The following is a 22,848-nucleotide window of genomic DNA, read 5'->3' on the forward strand; positions in this document are numbered from 1 at the left end:
TATTCTAAGGTGGGCAGAACATTTTGTTCCAGCCCTCTCTGCTGTACACATTCCAGGGGTAAAAGATTGGCGAGTGGATTATCTCGGTCGACAGGCGTTGGACCAGGGGGAATGGATACTTCATCCGGAGGTGTTTTGTTAGCTTTGTTTCCGGTGGAGTACTCCTGAGGTGGATCTGTTGGCCTCTTGTCTCAACAGGAGAGTACAGAGGTTTGTGGCATGGTCTCGGGATCCTCTAGCCGATGCCACAGAAGCCTTAATGGCTCCTTGGAGTCGGTGTCATCTGACTTACGCCTTTCCTCCTCTAAAACTTCTGCAGAGACTCCTGCACAGGATCGAGGCAGAAGGAATTCCGGTCATTCTAGTGGCTCCACACTGGCCTCGCCGGTCTTGGTACGCCTGGTCGCCGATGCTCCTTAAAGACTTCCTCTCATGAAAGAGCTGATGGCCCAAGGGCCAATCTTCCATCCTGCTTTACAGTCGCTGGCTTTATCGGCTTGGCTGTTGAAAGCCAGGAGCTGAAGGATAGAGGTTTGTCTGAATCGGTGATTCCTACACTCTTAAAGGCTAGAAAATCTACCTCTAAGGAAGATTTACCATTGCACTTGGAAGACGTACATTGCGTGGTGAGAGTCTCTTGAGGTTCACCCTCGCTCCTTTTTGGTGGATCGGAACTTGGCTTTCCTCCAATGGTAAGTTGAGCAGTGCTTGGCCTTGAGTACCATCAAGGGGCAGGTTTCTGACTTGGCGGTTCTCTTTCAACGTCTATTGGCCACACATTCCTTGGTGCGTACCTTTATCCAGGGAGTTCAGCACTTGGCTCTTCCAGTGCAGTCTCCATTGCCGCCGTGGGATATAAATTTGGTGTTGTCAGTTCTCTAGATGCCTCTTTTTGAAAATATTCAGGAGGTTCCCCTGCTTACGTTATCCCAGAAGGTGGCTTTTTTGGTGGCTATTACTTCTGGTGGCGCTGTCTTGTCGTTCACCTTACCTGGTGGTTCACAGGAATAAGGTGGTACTTCGTCCATGTCTGTCGTTCCTTCCAAAGGTCGCCTCTGATTTTCATTTGAATGAAGACATTGTGTTGCCTTCCCTGTGTCCCAGGCTTCAGCATCCTAAAGAATTTGCCTTGCATTCCCTGGATGTGGTTCGGGCAATCAGGGTGTACCTGGCAGCTACGGACTATTTGTCCTCACGGATGGACCTTGCAAACGGTTAGCTGCTTCTGCTGCAACCATTTCCAGATGAATCAGACTGACAGTGATTCTGGATAATTCCATTATGGGTCAGGTACCTGGTTGGCTATGTTTAGCCTTGGGAGGTATTTTTCCTTGCTGTTCCCACCCCTCATGTTTGACACTGCTTTGGGACGTCCCACATAGTCAAGAAGATGAGGAGCTGTGTCCATCAGTGAACGAAAGAGAAAATGGGATTTTTGAATTACCGTAAAATCCATTTCTCTGATGGTCATTGACGGACACAGCACCCACCCCTCTGAGAGTGGGAGTATACCCCCTGGGACTGCCCCATAGACGTAGTCAAGTTCTTTTCTGCCTAGTGTCCCACTCCTGTAGGGGGCAGTATAACCCACATAGTCAAGAAGATGAGGAGCTGTGTCCATCAATGAACATCAGAGAAATGGATTTTACGGTCAGTCAAAAATCCTTTTTTTTTTTTTTTTTTTGCTAGAAAATTACTTTGAACCCCCAAACATTACATATATTTTTTTAACAGAGACCCTAGAGCAGGGGTATGCAAATAGTGGCCCTCCAGATGTTGCTGAACTAAAAGTCCCATGGGGCATAGCAAGATTCTGACAGCCACAAGCATGACACCCAGAGGCATGATGGGACTTGTAGTTTTGCAACAGCTGGAGGGCCACAGTTTGCATATCCCTGCCCTAGAGAATAAACTGGCGGTTGTTGCAATATTTTAGGTCACACTGTATTTTCACAGCGGTCTTTCAAACGTAATTTTTGGGGAAAAAAATTACTCTTCAATGAAAAAAAAAAACTAAGCAGTAAAGTTAGCCCAATTTTTTTGTATAATGTGAAAAATGTAATTATGCAGAAAATCATGAGGGAATCACGATCTTTATTCTAAGCAAAAAAAATTGTGATTCTCATTTTAACCAAAATCGTGCATCTCTACTTGCAATGTAGAATGTTTTTCTGCTTTTAAGTGCAAGAACCTGAGCTTTACTTGGTATCCGCTCCTTGCAGCCCCTGTACAGCAGAGCTCAGAGTGGCAGGGAGAAGCAGCAAAATGAGCCATTCAGGTGTGCTTCAGTGCAAGGCCACATGAGTTCTGTGCAGATTCTTCATTCATTGTCCAGTCACAGGGAGTGGGTGGGGAGGAGACCTGTAAGTGGAAGTGAAAGTGCAGCAGAGAAAGATCAGGCCCCCTCTTCTGGCAGACAGAACATTGCTCCCATGTATGTATTTTATCGGTGAACCTAGCTGTTTGCCTGGAGCTCTACTTCATGTACCCCTAAACATGAGATAATTGGAAGATTCAACCAAAAAAACAGTAATTTTCTAGAATTATAGAATGAACTAGCATGCTGTTATTGGATCTTCTCAGACCAATCAGAGGGCAGGCATTTGAAGAGGTTGTAGAGTACCCACAGACGTAAATCATTTTTATATCCGTCTACACTGTCCAGATAAGGTAACAGTCATCTCCTGCAGGTAGATTGATTCATTGTGTACAAGTATGTAGGTAATTTCCAGATAATGTGTTACCATAATCCCTTGGGAAATGTAAAGAAAGGAAACCCCCTAAAAAGGGTGGGACTTTAAGGGTAACTAGTAAAGATCTCTCATTAGAAAGATAGAATTGAATAAAATATACAGTTTATTAGAACAAGTGTGATTGTAAAGGGGATCAACCAAATAAATTGTGATACAATCTAAATACTGGTACAATACAGTTACAGATACATAGCAGAGTCCAACGCGTTTCGAGATTGTGTAGTACAAGAATCTTCCTCAGGGAGTCTGCATGTCTTCCTGGAAAGCATAATCACATGCCAAAAATAAGTCCAAGAAAACAAAAACAAAATATAATAACATACATATTGTATATCAAGTCATCCATATCAATACTTTTATATACAGCTGGATAAATCCCCTACTAGGTTTGTGGGATTTCCATGTCTGAACCCCGGGTGTTCCAGGGGGTAAAACGCTACCACCCGTGCCGGGGCGATATCTGATATGATTTCCTTTTTGTTTTAACCGGCATCAGTATTTCCCCTACAATAGGGAATTTGCATATTCTTTAGGTTTCTTTTTAGAATCCTTATATTTTTGAACCTTTTGTTCATATATACACTGCTGGATCTGATCGTTTATTCAGAAATGTCCAATTGCCCTATTGTTCTATGCTTCTCTTGTGTGATACCTACGGGCAGACTCCCTGAGGAAGATTCTTGTACTACACAATCTCGAAACGCGTTGGACTCTGCTATGTATCTGTAACTGTATTGTACCAGTATTTAGATTGTATCACAATTTATTTGGTTGATCCCCCTTACAATCACACTTGTTCTAATAAACTGTATATTTTATTCAATTCTATCTTTCTAATGAGAGATCTTTACTAGTTACCCTTAAAGTCCCACCCTTTTTAGGGGGTTTCCTTTCTTTAGATTGATTCATTGTTGCCACCTTTTAGTGTGAAACATCTTGATAAGCATGGAACAATGGTATATTTTGGCACTTTTACAAAACAGGCTTGATAAAATAATTATTTTTATGTTCTTTATTAAAAAGATGGCTTACCAAATAATTTTTTTTTAAATTTGTATATATTTATAAAATGTCTTGGATATATGTTTTCTATATTTATTTCATTTATTCAATGCAATTTTCTCTGTAGCTGGATGCCCATTATGAAGTTCATTAATGACCAGTATGAGAAGTACCTACAGGAAGAGGTGAACATCAACCGTAAGAAGAGAATTCCAGACACCAGGGTCCACTGCTGTATATACTTTATTCCGGCCACAGGACACTCGTAAGTCACTTTTTGGAAATGTGTAGTGTTATTAAATATTCTTTATTATACTCCAGGGATAAAGCTCAGTTGCACCAATAAATCTCATGAAATTCATCTGCTTGTATCACATCACCTGGGTGCGTACGTACTCCTCTGTGCCTCCAATCCTGGTGCTTTTCATGCGTCAAGGAGGCGCAGGTGCAGTATCCAGCCCCACTTCCCGCAGCCCGTCACTGTATAACTGGCTGAAATTAATACACTTCAGCTGGATTGTGTATTAAGTGTTATTCGATTTTTGGGACGTGTGCATGGAACGAAGAATATCTTCATATTTCAGCCTGTGACAGGCTTTGACAGGTTGCACGCAGCAGGATTGGATTACCTGTGTCTTCCGGACACACGAAAAAGCTGGGATTGGATGCACAGAACCTGGAGGCCCAGTGTGATTGTGATCTTTAACCACTTAAGCCCTGGAAGATTTTACCACCTTCCTGAACAGGGCCTATTTTGCGATTCGGCACTGCGTGACTTTAACGGACAATTGCGCGGTCGTGCAACGCTGTACCTGAACGAATTTGGCGTCCTTTTTTCCCACAAACAGAGCTTTCTTTTGGTGGTATTTGATCACCTGTGCGATTTTTTGATCATGCGCTATAAACAAAAAAAGAGCATAAATTTTGCAAAAATAACAATATTTTTCACATTTTTTTATATGAAATTCCCCAAAAAAATGTAAAAATCTAAATTTTTTAACATTTTAGGCCAATTTTTTTTTTTTACCATATGTTTGGTAAAAAAAATCGCAAAAAGCGTATTTTGATTGGTTTGCGCAAAAGTTATTGCGTTTACTAACAAAGGGAAAGATTTTTGTCATTTTTGTTGTTGTTTTTTTTTAACGCGTAATGGCGGTGATCTGCAATTTTTTTTTTTTTTTTTTTTTGCGGGACTGCGACATTTGGGCGGACAGATCGGACCCTTGACTGACATTTTTGACACTTTTGGGGTTACCAGTGACATTACTACAGTAATCAGTGCTATACATATGCACTGTTACTGTAAAAATGACACTGGCAGTGAAGGAGTTAACTGTATTGGAGAGGGAGGGTTAAGTGTGTCCTAGGGGCGTGTTTCTAACTGTGATTGGCTGTGGCTTGATGTGTAAGAACAGTGATCAACGGTCCTACATAGTAGAACCGTTTGATCACCATTCTTACACAGGGGAGAATGACAGGCGGCTTTGTTTACACTAGCCGCCTGCCTTTCTCCCGCTGTCATGGACGATTGCGAGTGCCGGTGGACATCGGGTCTGCCGGGCACACGCGCGGGGGGGTCCGTGACCGAGCGGGAGCAGGAGCGCACATCCGGCGGCGCGCGCTCGCTCGCTCCCAAAACCCTTACAGGCTAGCGACGTAGCCCTACATCGCTTTGCCTGTGAGGGGCTGACTGCCGACGTAAATAGTCGTGCGGCAGTCGGCAAGTGGTTAAGTGTAACTCCGCTTTGAGAAAAAAAAACTCTCCCCTCTGGGTGATCTGTGTACATTGCAGGGCTTTTACAAACTTTGTTGCAGATTCGTGCCTTTTGTTGTTCTGAGGAAATAACGGTTTGTCTGTGTCCAGAGTGAATCTGTATGGAAGTGATTTTATAATTATGAATCTTGTAGGGCTCTAGTGAGGAAAGTGGCAAGATCTGCATCTTGCCAAAAATGACATTTTTGTTGTTGGGTTTACCAAAATCTGACTTGTATCAGTGAGCCAATCACACAAACAGGAAATGACATATCTAGGGGGTGTTCTGTATACCATCTGTGTATAAAACGCCTCCAGGTAGCCATATTGCATTTCACAGTAGACGACAGCGCTGCAGATTAAAAAGGAAAGGTAACAACATTCAAATACAATATGACTTTTGTTACAATTGTTTATACTATATTATATTTTTTTTTTATTTGCTTCCTCCCCGCAAGTTAACCTTTAACCACTTGACCTCCAAAAGATTTACCCCCCCTTCATGTCCAGTCCACTTTTTGCTATACGGCACTGCATTACTTTAACTGACAATTGTGCACTGTACCCAAATAAAATGTATGTCATTTATTTCCCACAAATAGATAAAAATAGGTAAAAAAAATTCCAATAAGTGTGTATTGAACGAGAACACTATAGCATCTACAAACTGTGGAATATATATATAGATCAATATATTTCGACCTATAAGGGGGACTGCAATGTTGCAGCAGACCTTCTGACACTGACGCTTTTGACATTATGCCTGGAACCAGTGACACGAATACAGTAATCAGTTAAAATATGCACTGTCACTGTACTAATAACACTGACTGGGTAGGGGTTAACATCTACAGCAGGGGTCTTCAAACTATGGCCCTCCAGTTTTTCAGGAACTACAATTCCCATCATGCCTAGTCATGTCTGTGAATGTCAGAGTTTTACAATGCCTCATGGGATGTGTAGTTCTGCAACAGCTGGAGGGCCGTAGTTTGAGGATCCCTGGTTAACTGTGTGCCTTGCCAGTGTTTGTGTGTTAATTGTGTGCCGCTTTTACTAGCGGAAGTAATGGATTCTAGTCCCTGCTTTGTAGGGCAACAGAATCCATTCCTTCTCCCTGTCTGAACTGAGATATGCCTTGTTTATATAGGCATATCTTTTAGTTCTCTGTGTTTTACTGATGATTGGCAGGTGCTGGAGAACATTTAGTGTCCGGCACCCACAGATCAGCTCCTGCTTTGAATTATCCCAGTAGAAGCAGCTTGCCGGCGCATATACCCCCCGCAGGAGGAGGTCTGGAATCACTTTATATATATATATATATATATATATATATATATATATATATATATATATAATATAAAAAATTTGGCTGACAGCAACTGGTTAAAGTTGTATGAAACCCAAAAGCAAACATTTATTATATTGCAGATTACTGATTCTTGGATGTGATGGCTGCATTTTTTTCCTTTTTTTTAGGCTTTCTTTCCTTTATTTTCACCTGGTGATATAGTCAGTAAACCTGTGGTACTTGATTTGCGCAGCCGGGCTGCCCTGCTGCAGTATATATGCGGTGGGCGGCCTGGAACTGGTTAATTTATGCCACTAGGCATTTAAAATTCTCTGAATCTGAGCCATTACATGGAATGTGCATGCATGTATTTCACTGAGAGCTGAGAATGTAATATCCCTGGCGGTCTTATTCAGAATCGCTTTTGGGGCATGTCAAATATAGAATATCTCTAATATTCTAATCTCTTTAGGCGTTTCTGGACAATTAGCATTGATAGCCAGACTGATTCAAAAACAAAGTGTGATTTTATTCAAACACACTTGGCATCAACAATACAATGTAAAAGGTATAACAGTTTAGTTCAGTGTAGGTAAAAATATGAGGAATAAAAACAGTAATTCATGGAAAAATGTGTTCAGTTTGAAGACATGGCTGTATAGACATGTGTGATCCTCAGTGTCCTGAGTGTAAAAAGTCAAATCTAGTTAGAAGCAGGAAATGACGTTGCTAGGTTTCAGAGAGCAAAACACCTGCTTAGGTTGTAAAAAAGGACTATGAATAGAATTGTGTGGAGAGGATGTGATATGTGTGATCTTTCCTAGTCTGAGTGTCTGTGTGTTCTAGTCTGAGTCTGAGTGTGCAAACCGCTTGACAATTTATCTTTCATGTAGACGTCATGATCTTTCCATACTCCAAACCTTGTATGGCATCCATAATTTCTGCTAGCTTCAGTTATTCTATACAAGAGGAGGTACTAAGCCCATAAAGTCATATGTGGATCTTTGATTGACAAGCCCACATGTAACACCCTATTCCTGTAACGTCTAATGTGGCTGATGTCATGTTAAACCATGTAACCATCATAGCTTACAAAAGTAACACATATAACCAACTTATATGACTTGAATAACATTAAGTAAATACATACAAATACTATTAATTATGACTGGGATAACACTAGTCCTAACTAACATTATTTAAACTAATATATGTATATACACATGGATCCTATTCTTGACTTCCATGACATACTATCCCGGCAGATACCTTATATGTCATCTTCCAACTAGCTACATACTCCAGAATTATCTGACATTTTACTGTCTCAGCTCAGATGAAGAATCTCATTGTTAATCACCGGATCAAGGTCATTCACACATACTGTATTAATACTATGATTAATCATAAAATCACATATATTTTGCAAGCTTGCTGTGAATATAATATAATTCCAATAAGTGCCGAATTATGAATTTGGAATAAATATTTAACAGGGCAGTTAAAAAAAACTGGAATATTGAATGAATATGCAAACTTTATGCATTTAGGGCCCTGCTTAATTGTGAACCCAGAATTCCAGCGCTGAAAGCCACAATGTTATTTAAAGTATTATGCTCCCCCTTTACATTTAAGAGTGGAGGTATGCTTTCTTTAGGTCAAGATACACACAATCTTAAAAAAAAAAAACAAGTGGATCTACAAGGTAAAGTCTCAAGTTAAAGGTGCTGCAAAATTTGCTGAAATGATTCGAGCAGCATAGAGGATTTAATGGATTATGATCTTGTCACAATTCCATTAAGACATCTGTACATTTTATCCTGTATTGTTTATCTATAAGGAGGGAAAAGTGTATTTGTATATCACAGAGTGACGCATGAGAACATTATACTGTTGTGTTTAGGCTTGTTTTTGTCTCACTCTGTCACTAATCTTATTAACTGCATGGCACACTTTTACTTTGAGAAGATTTGTGTGTGTGTGTATGTATGTATGTGTGTGTGTATATATATATATATATATATAATATATATATATATATAATATATATTTACACACTGCTCAAAAATTAGAGGAACACTTTTTAATCAGAGTATAGCATCAAGTCAAACTCCTGGAATATTGATCTGGTCAGTGAAGTTGCAGAGGGGGTCGTTATTCAGTTTCAGCTGCTTTTGGTGTTAATGCAATTAATACCAGGTGCACTAGATGGGTAACATTGAGACAACCTGCAAAACAGGAATGGTTTTACGGGTGGAGGCCATTGAGATTTTTTTCCCTACTCCTCTTTTCTGACCGTTTTTACTAGTTTTGCATTTGGCTACTACTGGTAGCATGAGGCAATACCACCTGCACCCTATAGAGGTTGCACAGGCAGTCCAACTCCTCCAGGATGGCACATCAATACGTGCCATTGCCAGAATGTTTGCGGTGTCCCCCAGCACAGTCTAAAGAGCATGGAGGAGATTCCAGGAGACAGGCAGTTACTTTAGGAGAGCTGGACAGGGCCTTAAAAGGTCCTTAACCCGTCAGCAGGAGCGGTATCTGCTCCTTTGTGCACGAAGGAACAGGATGATCACTGGCAGAGCCCTACAAAATGATCTCCAGCAGGCCACTGGTTTGAATGTCTCTGAACAAACAATCAGAAACAGAGTTCATGAGGGTGGCCTGAGGGCCTGATGTCCTCTAGTGTGCCCTGTGCTCACTGCCCGGCACTGTGGAGCTTGATTGGCATTTGTCATTGAACACCAGAATTGGCAGGTCCGCCACTGGCACCATGTGCATTTCACAGATGAGAGCAGGTTCACCCTGAGCACATGTAACGGACGTGAAAGGGTCTGGAGAAGCCATGGAGAACATTATGCTGCCTTTAACATCGTTCAGCATGACCGGTTTGTTGGTGGGTAAGTAATGGTCTGCGGAGGCATATCCATGTAGTGACGCACAGACCTCTACAGGCTACACTAGCCTTTCTCAACCTTTTTAACACAGAGGAAATTTCTGTTCTCGGGGAACCCCTGCTAAAAATTTAAAATCCACAACTCATAACACATTCGTGTGACAGTCAGTGGGAAGAATGCTCCTTACTCTTGTCATCATTGGGAAGAATTACCCCCTTACAGATAGCTAAAAGGTACAATGGCGTCATTGGGAACTTATCTGAGAGGCAGAAATTGCCCATTTCTCAAGGAACCCTGACCAACCTCAGGAGGAACCCTAGGGTACCATGGAACCCTGGTTGAGAAACCCTGGGCTAGACAATAGCACCCTGACTGCCATTAGGTATCAGGATGAAATCCTTGGACCCATTGTCAGACCCTATGCTGGTGCAGTGGGTCCTGGGTTCCTCCTGGTGCACAGCAATGCCCGGACTCATGTGACGAGAGTATGCAGCCAGTTCCTGGAGGATGAAGGAATTGATACCACTGAATGGCCCCCACGCTCGTCTTACCTAAATCCAATAGAACACCTCTGGGACAAAATGTTTTGATCCATCCAACGCTGCCAGGTTGCACCTCAGCCTGTTCAGGAGCTCAGTGATGCCCTGGTCCAGATCTGGGAGGAAATACCTACGGACACCATCTGTTGTCTCATTAAGAGCATGCTCCGCTGTTGTCAGGCATACTACTGAGTGCCATTTTGAGTTGCTGCATTGAAATTCCAGCAAAATGGTCTAACCTGCTGCATCATTTTTTCACTTTGATTTCCGGGGTCTTTTAATTCAGCCCTCTGTAGGTTGATCATTTTCATTTCCATCAAATTATGTGGCATCCTTTTGTTCCTAACACATTACCCAATCCATATCCGTATAGGTATCCAGCATGATATTGTCCCCCATTGAGATCTGATGTGTTTTCAAAGTGTTCCTTTCATTTTTTTGAGCTGTGTGTGTGTATAAATATAATTTTTTCTGGGCGGCTCACCGCACCACAATGCTTATTGCTGCAAGCCCCTCTATTAGAAGGCGCGAAGGAATGTCATTTGGATGCAATTTTGGAATGAATTGCACTGAATTGTGAAAGAGAAAGAAATAGATGGCTATATACAGTATGTGTGTAAAAAAAAATAAACACACACACACTGCAAAAAAGATATCACACACATGCACGCTGAGAGAAAGGTGCAGCTGTTCTAGTATAGTTTAGTCCAGGAGGGGGTGGGTTCTGCTGGCCATACACTATACGAAAAATCGTTTAAACTCCTTTTCGAAAAGCAAACACTTGGCCGTAAGAGCAGACGATTGTGCCATCATGTAATGACCGAATTTTGATCAATAAATTGTTCAATGGACATAAATGAATTCCTTTTTTTCATTTGTTTTGTCACATATACCTAGTTAAAATAGTTTGAGCGAGAAACACATTAACCTTTCAATTTTGTCGTTCATTTAGCAGATTTTTCCAAACTATTCCTTCGATTTTTCATCTCTGAAAAGTTAAAACCGATTTTCTATTTGTGCCCATTAACTGGACAAAAAACTAACGAACGAACCAAATGACAGATTTTCGAACAATTTTTCGGCTAGTGTATGGCCAGCATTCGTGTCGGCCACTACCTGAGTAATGCACGTGTTATCTTATCCCTTACAGCCCAAGTGAACGCCGTTTAAGCCAACTAAATATATTGCAGGTGTACTTTGCTATATGTTTCAGTTTTTTCTCTAAAGCAGCAACAACCGAAGTAGAAAAACCGGTCCATGCCAACCAGACACGTCTTCTACTGAGTCAGACTTCTAGTTCAGGGTTCTACAAAGCTCATTCTCCCTTCTAATTAGACAGCTCAGGCTGACTCTGCAGAGAGATCATTACTTTCCCATAGAGATGGTTCTGGCAGAGGACAGGCTTTTCTACTCGGGCTGTGGCTGTTGTAGAAAAAGAACTGTAGGACATTGAACGCCTTTTTGTTTTGATGCACCTGGGCTATATTCAGCTGATTTAAACAGATGACTCAGTTGAACTTTAATCGGGGGCGTGGCTAGCGGGACATGTAACCGGATGTGCTTTTGGCAGCTCTGAGCTCCCCTTGATACAATCCTGCTCCATCCTTCGGATTCTACTCTCCGTTCTTGGTTATTTCTGCTGCGGGAGTTCGGTACCTTAATCTTGGCACCTCCGGTCATTGTTTCGGTGGATGGGCAAGAGGAAAAAGCAGTTGAACTTTAATCAGGAACTAGTCAACTCTGCAGTTGGAGAAACGTGTGCAATTCACATGATTTGCTGTAGAACATTTATTTTTTACTGTGTATTTAGCTGTTTGCCCATGGTTTTGCTTTTAGCAGTGCTGCCGAGTTCATATCCGCTGCACATTAATCTGCATGGCTGTCCAAACACCTAATAATGAGCACTTCTGATTAGCAATCTGGGCAGCCAACACAGGAAATGTAAATGAAGGTTGCTGAAAAGGGTATTGCCTAGGCACATCTTGCTTTTAGATGTTCTCTATGACTTCGAAAACCTTTTCTTTTTGAGTTTAGGTCGGCTGTAAGCCGAACACTAACCTAACCTGACCCCTAAACTAAAGCATTGACTCTAATTAACCACAATTCTGCTGTGTACCTCCTCCTCCTGTGTCAGGAGCATCTGCGCTGATAGCATGCAAATCCCACACCAAATCATTCAGCAGTTAGATCCCACAGCAATGATGAACTTTTACAACATTTAACTTGTGCAACATGGTCTGTTCTTCCCTCCCATCTGTCTTCCTTTGCAGCATCAGGGCTATTGCAGATCAGCTGCCAACGCTGACCTATTTTACGCATCTGATGCAAGTATCCTACATCCATGTAAATTACTTATAAATGGCATACATCTTCTTTCCTAACATGAAGACTGCCGTGTCCTTTAACTGCTTAATTTGGCCACTTTGGCTTTGTTTGCTAATTTACCCTGTGATATTTTCCTTTCTTTGAGCATGCTGTTTCCAAACCTAAACTTTTGGCTCTGGAGCCATGGTGTTGCAAGGTTTTGGCTGTTTTGTTGCTGGGTGATTCAAATCCTGAGAGACAATCAAACATGTTCTATAAAGCTGCATAGATTTAATCTGACTCATAAAGAGATTTCATTGCAGAGATTGTGTTCCCTTTATTGAGCTCTTTATATGACTTTATAGGAGGGTGGTGCAAAAGTTTTATTAACCTTGCCTCAAATGTTTTTGTCTTACAGACTCAGGCCACTGGACATCGAGTTCATGAGACGCCTGAGTAAAGTGGTGAATATTGTACCCGTCATTGCCAAAGCAGATACATTAACCTTAGAAGAAAGAGATTTTTTTAAACAGAGAGTAAGTTTCCATATCTTATACTAGTGGCAATCATTAAGTGGCTTTTATCAGTAAAGTCAGACACTGTTTTTTCTTCCTGTATATTAAAGTGAACCCCTGCCCAAACTTTACACACTAAAGGTATTCTGAACAAACAGGAAAATGCTTTTCATACAAGCCCCCATTCACCTCTCTAGTTATAGGCATTGTGGAGGAATGTGTCTTCAAATTTCACAACAGACTTATTTCTGTGAAGAGCAGATGTTGGCAGGCTTACAGCCCCCTAATGTAAACAACCAGCAGGTATATCTAAGGGCCTGTTCACACCATGTATTTGTGGTAGAGTGCACATTAGCGCAACACCTATTGCATAAGTCTAGTGCAGTGCAGTTCATTCAGCCTGGTACCCCAATGCATCTTCCAACAGACATGATCTGCACACATTATTTTTGGTAGCACGCTGCACCACAACACACGTCCAAAAGGTGCTGTAGGTTGCCACTTAGACCTAATTTAGTTTAACCACCTCCTTTACTTCAGCTTGCAGAAGTGGTTGTACCGGGTCTCTGACCATGTAACCCGGAACCAATGTCACTTCCAGTTTACTCGGCTGCCAATGTCCGTATTCAAAAATGCTGATTTCGGCGTTTTGAATACTTTAAGTGCAGTGAAAGGTCTTAAAGAGTATCTGTCACTGCCTATTATTGTCACAAGGGATGTTTACATTCCTTGTGACAGCAATAAAAGTGATTGGATTTTTATTTTTTAAAAGTGTTAAAAATTAAATAAAATAAATTGGAAAAAAAATATATAAAGCGCGCACGAAAGAAAACGCATACGTAAGTTGTGCCCACAAATTAAAGCGGTGTTCAAATCATACAAGGGAGGTATCTTTGCGATCATCAGAGCAAGAGCAATAATTCTAGAAAAAGGCCTCCCCTGTAACTCTAAACAGGTAAACGTTAAAAAATTAAAAAGCCGTTGCCCATGGAGATTTTTAAGTACCGTAGTTTGTCGCCATTCCACGAGTGTGCGCAATTTTTAACCGTAACATGTTGGGTATCTATTTACTTGGCGTGATATAATCTTTCACAATGTACCAAAAAATTAGGCTAACTTTACTGTTTATTTTTTTTTTTTTTTTAATTCAGTGAAATGTATTCTCTCAAAATAAATTGCGCAAATACAGCGTGACAAAAAATATTGCAACGACCGCCATTTTAGTCTCCAGAGTCTTTGCTAAAAATATATATATATATATATATATATATATATATATATATATATATATATATATATATATATATATATAATGTTTGGGGGTTCTAAGTAATTTTCTAGCAAAATATACTGATTTTAACTTGAAAAACAACGTGTGAAAATAGGCTAGGATGCACAGATTTATTTTTCCTGTGTGTTTGCCATGTTAACCTGTGCAAGTTTTTTCAGCCAAAGACAGACCCAGTATGAGGCTTGTTAAACTCCCAGTCCACCCAAAAGTGATTGTTAGAGGAAAAAAGAAGTGCTTGGCGCTGCCAATATATGCGTTAGAAGTGTGGAAGGTAGAAACTAGTATAGACAACACAGATGTCACAAATATTATAAATATTATGCACGTTTGAAAAAATGGATGTTAGATAAATAAGTGAGGTATTAAATGAGGTAAAAACAGGAATAAAGTGTAAGAGCATAAAACCTAAAACCCAATATTTAAATGTATAAAAGTAAATAGGTATGCAAAAAATGAATAAATACAAAATGACATATACATTCACAATATACTCTTGTAAAAAATATGTATATATAGTGCCCTTCAAGTGAGGGTGAAGTGGTGGTGTTAAAACAATAAATAAATATATAAATTCAAAAATGGTATTATAGTGCAGTGAATATTTGGTGATATGTAACACAGGTGTATAAGTGATAATAAAAAGGTAAAGTAAAAAAAATTAGTAAATATAAGTTATTTTAAAGTGACTTGAGTGACCAGAAAGTGACGTGTGCAAAAAAGGAATAGATACCTCAATCCCAAGCCTGGGAAGAGAGAGTGCCCAATATGGTTCCCCAAAATGACAATGGGGTGGGCCACAGATGGAGGAAAATAAATCCAAAAAATTAATAATAGAAAATGCTGAAAAAATATAAAATGGTGGCTAGGTGATTGTTACACAAAATATCTCAAGATCAATAGTGTGCTAGTGAAAAAATGCGCAAAGAAAGTGGTCAAAAATGCATAAGAAAAAACATCCACCGAGTCCTTAAAAAGCGCATAGAGGTATAACAGTCCAAAATGGTGATGAGGTGCCAAAATCACAGGTGCGACCGGTTGGATGGTTCTTAGAGTGAAGACTATGGTGCTCCCCTATTCAATGGGTCCGGTGCTCCCCTTTCTAGTAAATACCGAGCTTACCAGAAAGTACTACCCCTACAGGGGTAGAGCGCAGGTCGATATTTGTAGGGATCGCTCCCAAAGCAGAGGGGTCCGGTCACCTGGTCCACTTCTAATATTCCAATTGCCCGAGTCACAACTACTTGGCGTGTTAGTAGGGGTGTTCCAACATTAATGCTCCAACCAAGCCATTCCAGGACATGTGTACACATGTCCTGGAATGGCTTGGTTGGAGCATTAATGTTGGAACACCCCTACTAACACGCCAAGTAGTTGTGACTCGGGCAATTGGAATATTAGAAGTGGACCAGGTGACCGGACCCCTCTGCTTTGGGAGCGATCCCTACAAATATCGACCTGCGCTCTACCCCTGTAGGGGTAGTACTTTCTGGTAAGCTCGGTATTTACTAGAAAGGGGAGCACCGGACCCATTGAATAGGGGAGCACCATAGTCTTCACTCTAAGAACCATCCAACCGGTCGCACCTGTGATTTTGGCACCTCATCACCATTTTGGACTGTTATACCTCTATGCGCTTTTTAAGGACTCGGTGGATGTTTTTTCTTATGCATTTTTGACCACTTTCTTTGCGCATTTTTTCACTAGCACACTATTGATCTTGAGATATTTTGTGTAACAATCACCTAGCCACCATTTTATATTTTTTCAGCATTTTCTATTATTAATTTTTTGGATTTATTTTCCTCCATCTGTGGCCCACCCCATTGTCATTTTGGGGAACCATATTGGGCACTCTCTCTTCCCAGGCTTGGGATTGAGGTATCTATTCCTTTTTTGCACACGTCACTTTCTGGTCACTCAAGTCACTTTAAAATAACTTATATTTACTAATTTTTTTTACTTTACCTTTTTATTATCACTTATACACCTGTGTTACATATCACCAATATTCACTGCACTATAATACCATTTTTGAATTTATATATTTATTTATTGTTTTAACACCACCACTTCACCCTCACTTGAAGGGCACTATATATACATATTTTTTACAAGAGTATATCGTGGATGTATATGTCATTTTGTATTTATTCATTTTTTGCATACCTATTTACTTTTATACATTTAAATATTGGGTTTTAGGTTTTATGCTCTTACACTTTATTCCTGTTTTTACCTCATTTAATACCTCACTTATTTATCTAACATCCATTTTTTCAAACGTGCATAATATTTATAATATTTGTGACATCTGTGTTGTCTATACTAGTTTCTACCTTCCACACTTCTAACGCATATATTGGCAGCGCCAAGCACTTCTTCTTTTTTCCTCTATATATCCAATATAATCTCTAGTGGGTTATATTCTGAAGTGGGCTGCAGCCAATCGCTTTTTTCTACCCCCTCCCTTCGATATTATCCTAAGCGCGGATTCTTTTCCACTCTTGATTCAAAAGTGATTGTTATTGGTAGAGCCTATTGGGTTGATCAGGCCATGAATTCTTATGTGCATTGGGCAATAGAAGAGCAATATTTAACTGCAGCAATTCTTTACTCTGTTCCTGTCTGCCTGGAAATATTGGGTGTTCTAGGACTTTGCTAATCTCTCCTTTAATCTAAAATAAGAAATACAGCAGGGAGAGTGGGAAAGCTTCATAATGAACACAGCAAGTGTGAATACCTGGGAACTAAATGGAGTCCCCTAAGAGATATAAGAAACTGTCAGTTGGTTTAAAGGATAAGTTCACCTTTAAAAAAAGAAAATAAATGCACTTTTTTTTTTTTTGGTAAAAAAATGTGCATTTAATATAATTTTTTTAAGAGCCTGTAAAGCATTGCTGCAGATTGTGGGTTCAATGTCAGGCTCCAGCTGATTGTATCAGAGGTCTGCATGTACCTCTGATATAGGTAGGCAGTTACTCTATGAAGGGAGGATCAAAAACTACCTAGAGCGCTCATTAGTGCCCTAGTAGTTCATTGAGAACTACAAGCCGCCAGCCGCAAAGGCTGATGGTACTTGTAGTTCTTGAATTCACAGAACTCTGTGAATAAATGACGCGACTGTGTGGACAGATGCTGAACATCTTACGTGTTACACCCTTGATATGGGCATAACATGTTCACAAAGGTGAACTTCTCTTTTAAATTATCATCTAGCAAAAACTGAAATATCACTTTTGGGGGGAACTTACCCTATTAAAGTGTAATTAACCTAAAAAATTCCTGACAGGTAGGACTTTTATGACAGGTCATAACTAATTCTCCCTGCCTGTCAGGGTTATTGTACACTAAGCCAGTGCTTCCCAACCTTTTTATTGCCGCGGACCCGTCAACGTTTGATAATTTTTCTGTGGCCCGGGGGGGGGGGGGGCATCAATGTACAGTGCCACAGCTTGCCCCCAATTAATGCACAGTGCCGCAGCATTGCCCCCAATAAATGCAGAGTGCCACAGCATTGCCCCCAATAAATGCAGAGTGCCACAGCATTGCCCCCAATAAATGCAGAGTGCCACAGCATTGCCCCCAATAAATGCAGAGTGCCACAGCATTGCCCCCAATAAATGCAGAGATGCCATCGTTCCCCCATTGCGAGACCCGTGCACTTACCTCACGGCAGCTTCTCTTCAGTCCCCGCGTCTCCTCGAGTCCTCAGTCCTCCCGCCTCCTCCTCGGCCTGGATTGGCCAGGTGGAGGATCCGTGTGACAATAGCGAATTTTCATTCGCTTTTGTCACTCAATGGGCGGGCTTGGGGCGCAGTGCTCTCCTCCCCCCCGGCCGCCACAGTAAAATAATGTCAAGTTCCTCGGGCGGCCTGGTACCGTTTCATCCACGGACCGGTACCGGTCCGCAGCCCGGAGGTTGGGGAACACTGCACTAAGCCACACATGCACATCTCCCCATACATTTGTGGCACCCCTCTGTGCCATTAGGATTGGACTTATTCAATCGGTCATTAAAATGGCGGAACAGTCAGACCCTGGAAGAAAGGCAGAGAGAAGATGGAAGGAGCCATGGCCAGCAGGAACACTGACAGCACAATGCTGGAGGAGATCATCTGACAGGTAGTCTACCATAATGTGCTAATATTAGCACAATGTGGTTAACAACTTCTGCCCCCCCCCAAAAAAAAAAGTAGAACTTAATTCTTCTTTAAAGGTACATTTTGTGTATTCAATGTGTGCGAATAGTCAGTTTAGCTAATGTCAGTCGGCTGTTGCAGTTTCTGTCATGCCGAGCAGTGTGGAATTTGTTTAACCAACATACTGTTACCGGTTTCCTGAGCTCTTCTGATCTTGATAAAGTAAGTGTTGAAGAGGCATTACTGGTGCTTCCTGTGTGCCGGCTGCTTTGACTATACACAGGATATTGTTTTAGGCAAATGAAACAGCTGCAATCAAAAATCTTTCACACTTTCTTGGATTATAAAGTTTATCTATTCTAATGTAAATCTTGTGTGTGTGTACAAATCCGTTCATAAAATGATCAATTCTAAGAAATGCTATTTGAGAAGAATTGATTCATCCAGCTTGAGGCTTGACAGTTGTAAAGGCCAACTGAAGTTTCACACCATTTGTTTTCTATTCAGTCTTGTACGGCTGTCTATGATTTTTAGGACTTAATCCACGCTATGCATCACATTCATGCACATAAGTAAGGCACACCATGAATGGGCTTGAAGAGCACCTTAACACACAGTTAAAAAGAAATGCGCTTTTTTCTTTCTTTTAAGGCAGCTCATTACAATGCACAGATGGTTTACACTGGTGCTGTGCACTGTGAGGTGAGTATGTTACACTCTCGCCTAGGTGGGTTGGAGTGCCATTCAGAATGATCACGTTGTCCCAGTGTATTGGGCTCAGTAGTCCTTTACTGATTTTTGCTTTAATAGGCCTTAAAATGCCTTTTCCTCTTAGTCAAAATGCTTCTTCTGAACTCCCACTGCCGTGTTCTGTAATGGCGTAGAGATCTGGCCGCACCCTTCATCACATGTATCCTCGCTCATACTTGTATTACGGATAAAGAGAGGTCTGTTGGGGCTTGTATACATGGTCATTGCTGTCAAACATAAGCTTTTACATTCAAACTTTGCACAGTTTAACACAAGTTTAAACACAAAAGACTGTTTGATCCTTGCCTGCAATGCATCTCTAGGGTCTTGTTTAGATTTTCAGTTGAGCCACATATTTGCCTCCTGCCAACTGCCCTTATTTAAGCTGCAATAGGCAGCAGAGGGGGGCATTTACATGCTGTGGCTGCGATGCCTTACTTCATGACCGCGGCTCAGTGGGAAAGCACCACAAACACCCTGCAACTGAATGCCTTGCACACGTGATTGTCTGCAAAAATGGGGTTAAAACGTCACATCACTTCCTCACCACCTGTCAGCCTCTGGAGCACCAAAGCAGATCAGACTTCAGAGGTAAGGGAGATTTAGACGCACATCTAAATCTACCCTAAAAGAACATGCAGGTGAAATGCAGCCTCGGATCTTCCATACGGTACCATTAGGGTAAATGGAGATTCACAGACCTGATACTGATGTGCACATCAATAGCAAGTAAACAATGCCCTTGTACACAAGCCCTTAAGCTGGGTATACATGTAGCTGCTGAACTGACCGGCTTTCGGTATTTGTGTACCGATTTCTGTTCAACAGAATCCGGTGTAACAACCAGTTTCTGTTGAATGGTCATGCTGGAAAACCAGCATTCAATCAGCACTTACAGCCAGTAGCTGCAGCACTGATTTGTGTATTCTGATGACGGGGAGTCACCGCTGTCAGGATACAAACACACAACGGGTGAGATCTCTGCATCAACATAGCTTGTGTTGATGCGGGGATCTGTGAGGTTGTTTTTTTTTTTCATTAAACCCACTGGTTGAATGAAAAAAAAAAAGCTCACAGTGTATACCCAGGTACTGAGTACCATAATAAAACTTAAGTGCTTATTGGACTGCGCAGTCCTATTTATACACATTGAGCAACTTTTGTAGAACAGAAAAGTAGCAATAAAACCACAACAAAAATCTGTTATTAAACCACAACATTACTTTTGCTTACTCCACCACCATCAATCAAAACCTTGTTGCTTTGCCGTAAGGGCCTACGGTGCCGTTCCTTGTAATTGGCTCCCCACATACCTCCAAAACACGGGAGCACTAAAACACACCAGAGCTCAGCACAACACACATTGTGTGGTATGAAATGTAAGCAGCATCTATATTTTGCGCTTTAAGTGCAATGCAGCCTTATCATTTTCAATGGTCTGTCTAACCAAATGGGCTGACACCTGCATCAGTGCATTGAAATGCATGCACTTCATGGGGGAATGGTGCCAAGAATGCTTTCTTGGCCCAACACATAACAGAATTCTCTTTCTCCGTTTGATTTTCTTCTGATTTGCTGGAATCCATATTGCAGATGGTTTGCTCATCATTATAAGGAAGGTCAAGTGATACCCAAGGAAGTTCAGCTTGTGGCAGCTAATTAGGGATTGCATGTCGCCTAATCAAGTGCTCCTAAGATGCTTATAGTTTTTCTAGTAGCTATACAAAGAATTTGCCTGTATTCTCTGGATGTGAATGGATACCAAGGCAAGGAACAAATTCTTCAAATACGTTTTCTGGCTACGAATTGTTATTATAATTTTAGCAAACCAGAACAAGCACATTGCCCCAAAGATTATATTGTAAGAAATGTTTCTGTGGTCGGCTTAAGAGTGTTTCCTCTGTTTTTACAGATCCGTCAAGATCTACAGAACAATGGTATAGATATCTATCCTCAGAAGGAGTTTGATGAAGATGCGGAAGACCGGCTGGTGAATGAAAAGATCAGAGTAAGTAGCCAGTCATATTATCCAATCCTATATAACTACAGAGGATAGCACACACATGCAAAAGAAGTAACTTTCAAATATAACAAGGCTACTGAGACCTGATCAAAATGAGTAAAAATGGGGATTTAGTCCCACCATATGGCCATTTCATGCTCAAGCCCACCACTGCTTCAAAGTACCCCATTGTCAGTGGGTTCTACACTATCCATAAAATGAAGGATAAATCCAACCTCTCTTAACCATAGGAGATGCTTACTCCTTACATGGGAGAGATGTGCTTGAACTGCACTATACAGGGACTCCTCCTATGTCTGCTTACTAGTGGACACTGATAACGAAGTACAGGTGTGGGAGAGTGGGGTGCTCTACCCCAGGAGTCTGGTCAGGACTGAATGTATAAAAAATAAAGGGTTGGGGGGGCACACCCTGAACATGCAGTTCTAAAGCTGGTGCTGCTATAAAAACCAATATATATATATATATAGAACTACAGAGGATAGCGCACACTTGCAAAAGAAGTAACTTTCAAATATAACAACGCTACTGAGACCTGATCAAAATGAGTAAAAATGGGGAATATTATCCAATCATACTATCCATTCTATTGCCTGGATAGCTGTATCACACTTTATAGGTAGAATACAATACAATCATTCAGTTGTATTCCTGCCCACCAGGGATGAACTCCGATCCTAGTCCAAACCCACTTTATTCTGCCAGTAAGCTGTCTCTGCACAAAGCCAATAACTCGCAGCCGAGGCATTCCCCGTCATGCAGCTACATGTATACGCGCCCCTATATACGTGTAGCTGTGCCTACTGCCCACATTCATCATGCTAATGACCCTTTCTCTCTTCTGTCACAGGAAATGATTCCATTTGCTGTTGTTGGTAGTGACCAAGAGTACCAAATTAATGGTAGGCGAATACTGGGCCGGAAAACCAAGTGGGGGACCATTGAAGGTAAGTTGTCAAGTGCTATCTGGTTTGATTTGTGTGCCTTTACTGTATAGGGTCACCTATTGTATTAAAGCTGAGCTCCAGACAGATAAAAAAAAGCACCAATGTATGCAGGTATATGTGAACTGAAAATCATTTCATGTTATCAAAAGGCAACATTTTTATGTTCTAATTTAAAATGGAGCAGGAAGGGCTTCGAACCTCTATTCACAAGCTGGAGGCAGAGAGGTGACCAAACTATTTCACATTAGGGGAAAACTGAGGTCACTAGGGTGGCTTTGGTGTCTAGCAGGGCTGTGTAAATCCCAGGAGAGGACGGACAGAAATTCAAGTGTTTAGGCAGGTAGAACCACCATTTATCATCTCTTCTTCATATATTTAGCTGTTTGCCCTGCGTTTAGCTTTAAAAGTTGGTGGGGCTTTATAATTATTGGTAGGTACTCCTAACTCAGTGAGTATACTCCATGTGTCTAATTCACTTGTTTCTGTATCATGATAATAATTCTAGGAAGGTGGGTTAAGGAAATTTGCCTAATTTGCTCTTATACAGCTACAAACGCTGCCAGGAAGACCACGTTTAGTCTTCCGAGTAATCTTGACTCAAAATAAATAAAATCCCACTGTAAAGTGCACATTTGGTAACTGTT

At 41.1% G+C, this 22,848-nt stretch overlaps 1 protein-coding gene across 4 annotated transcripts in view; it reads left to right on the forward strand.

Moving 5' to 3' along the window:
• Positions 1–22,848, forward strand: part of SEPTIN9 (septin 9) — a 492,973-nt gene that overhangs the window by 438,918 nt on the left and 31,207 nt on the right. For all 4 annotated transcript variants that reach the window (XM_082272025.1, XM_082272027.1, XM_082272026.1 and 1 more), the window contains 4 exons: positions 3,883–4,020; positions 12,958–13,075; positions 21,147–21,242; positions 22,108–22,204. In XM_082272025.1, coding sequence (XP_082128151.1) covers positions 3,883–4,020; positions 12,958–13,075; positions 21,147–21,242; positions 22,108–22,204 — 449 coding nt within the window. The remainder of the gene's footprint in view (positions 1–3,882; positions 4,021–12,957; positions 13,076–21,146; positions 21,243–22,107; positions 22,205–22,848) is intronic.

Source organism: Pelophylax lessonae, assembly GCF_965119305.1.
Source record: "Pelophylax lessonae genome assembly, chromosome: 11".
Classification (NCBI taxonomy): domain Eukaryota; kingdom Metazoa; phylum Chordata; class Amphibia; order Anura; family Ranidae; genus Pelophylax; species Pelophylax lessonae.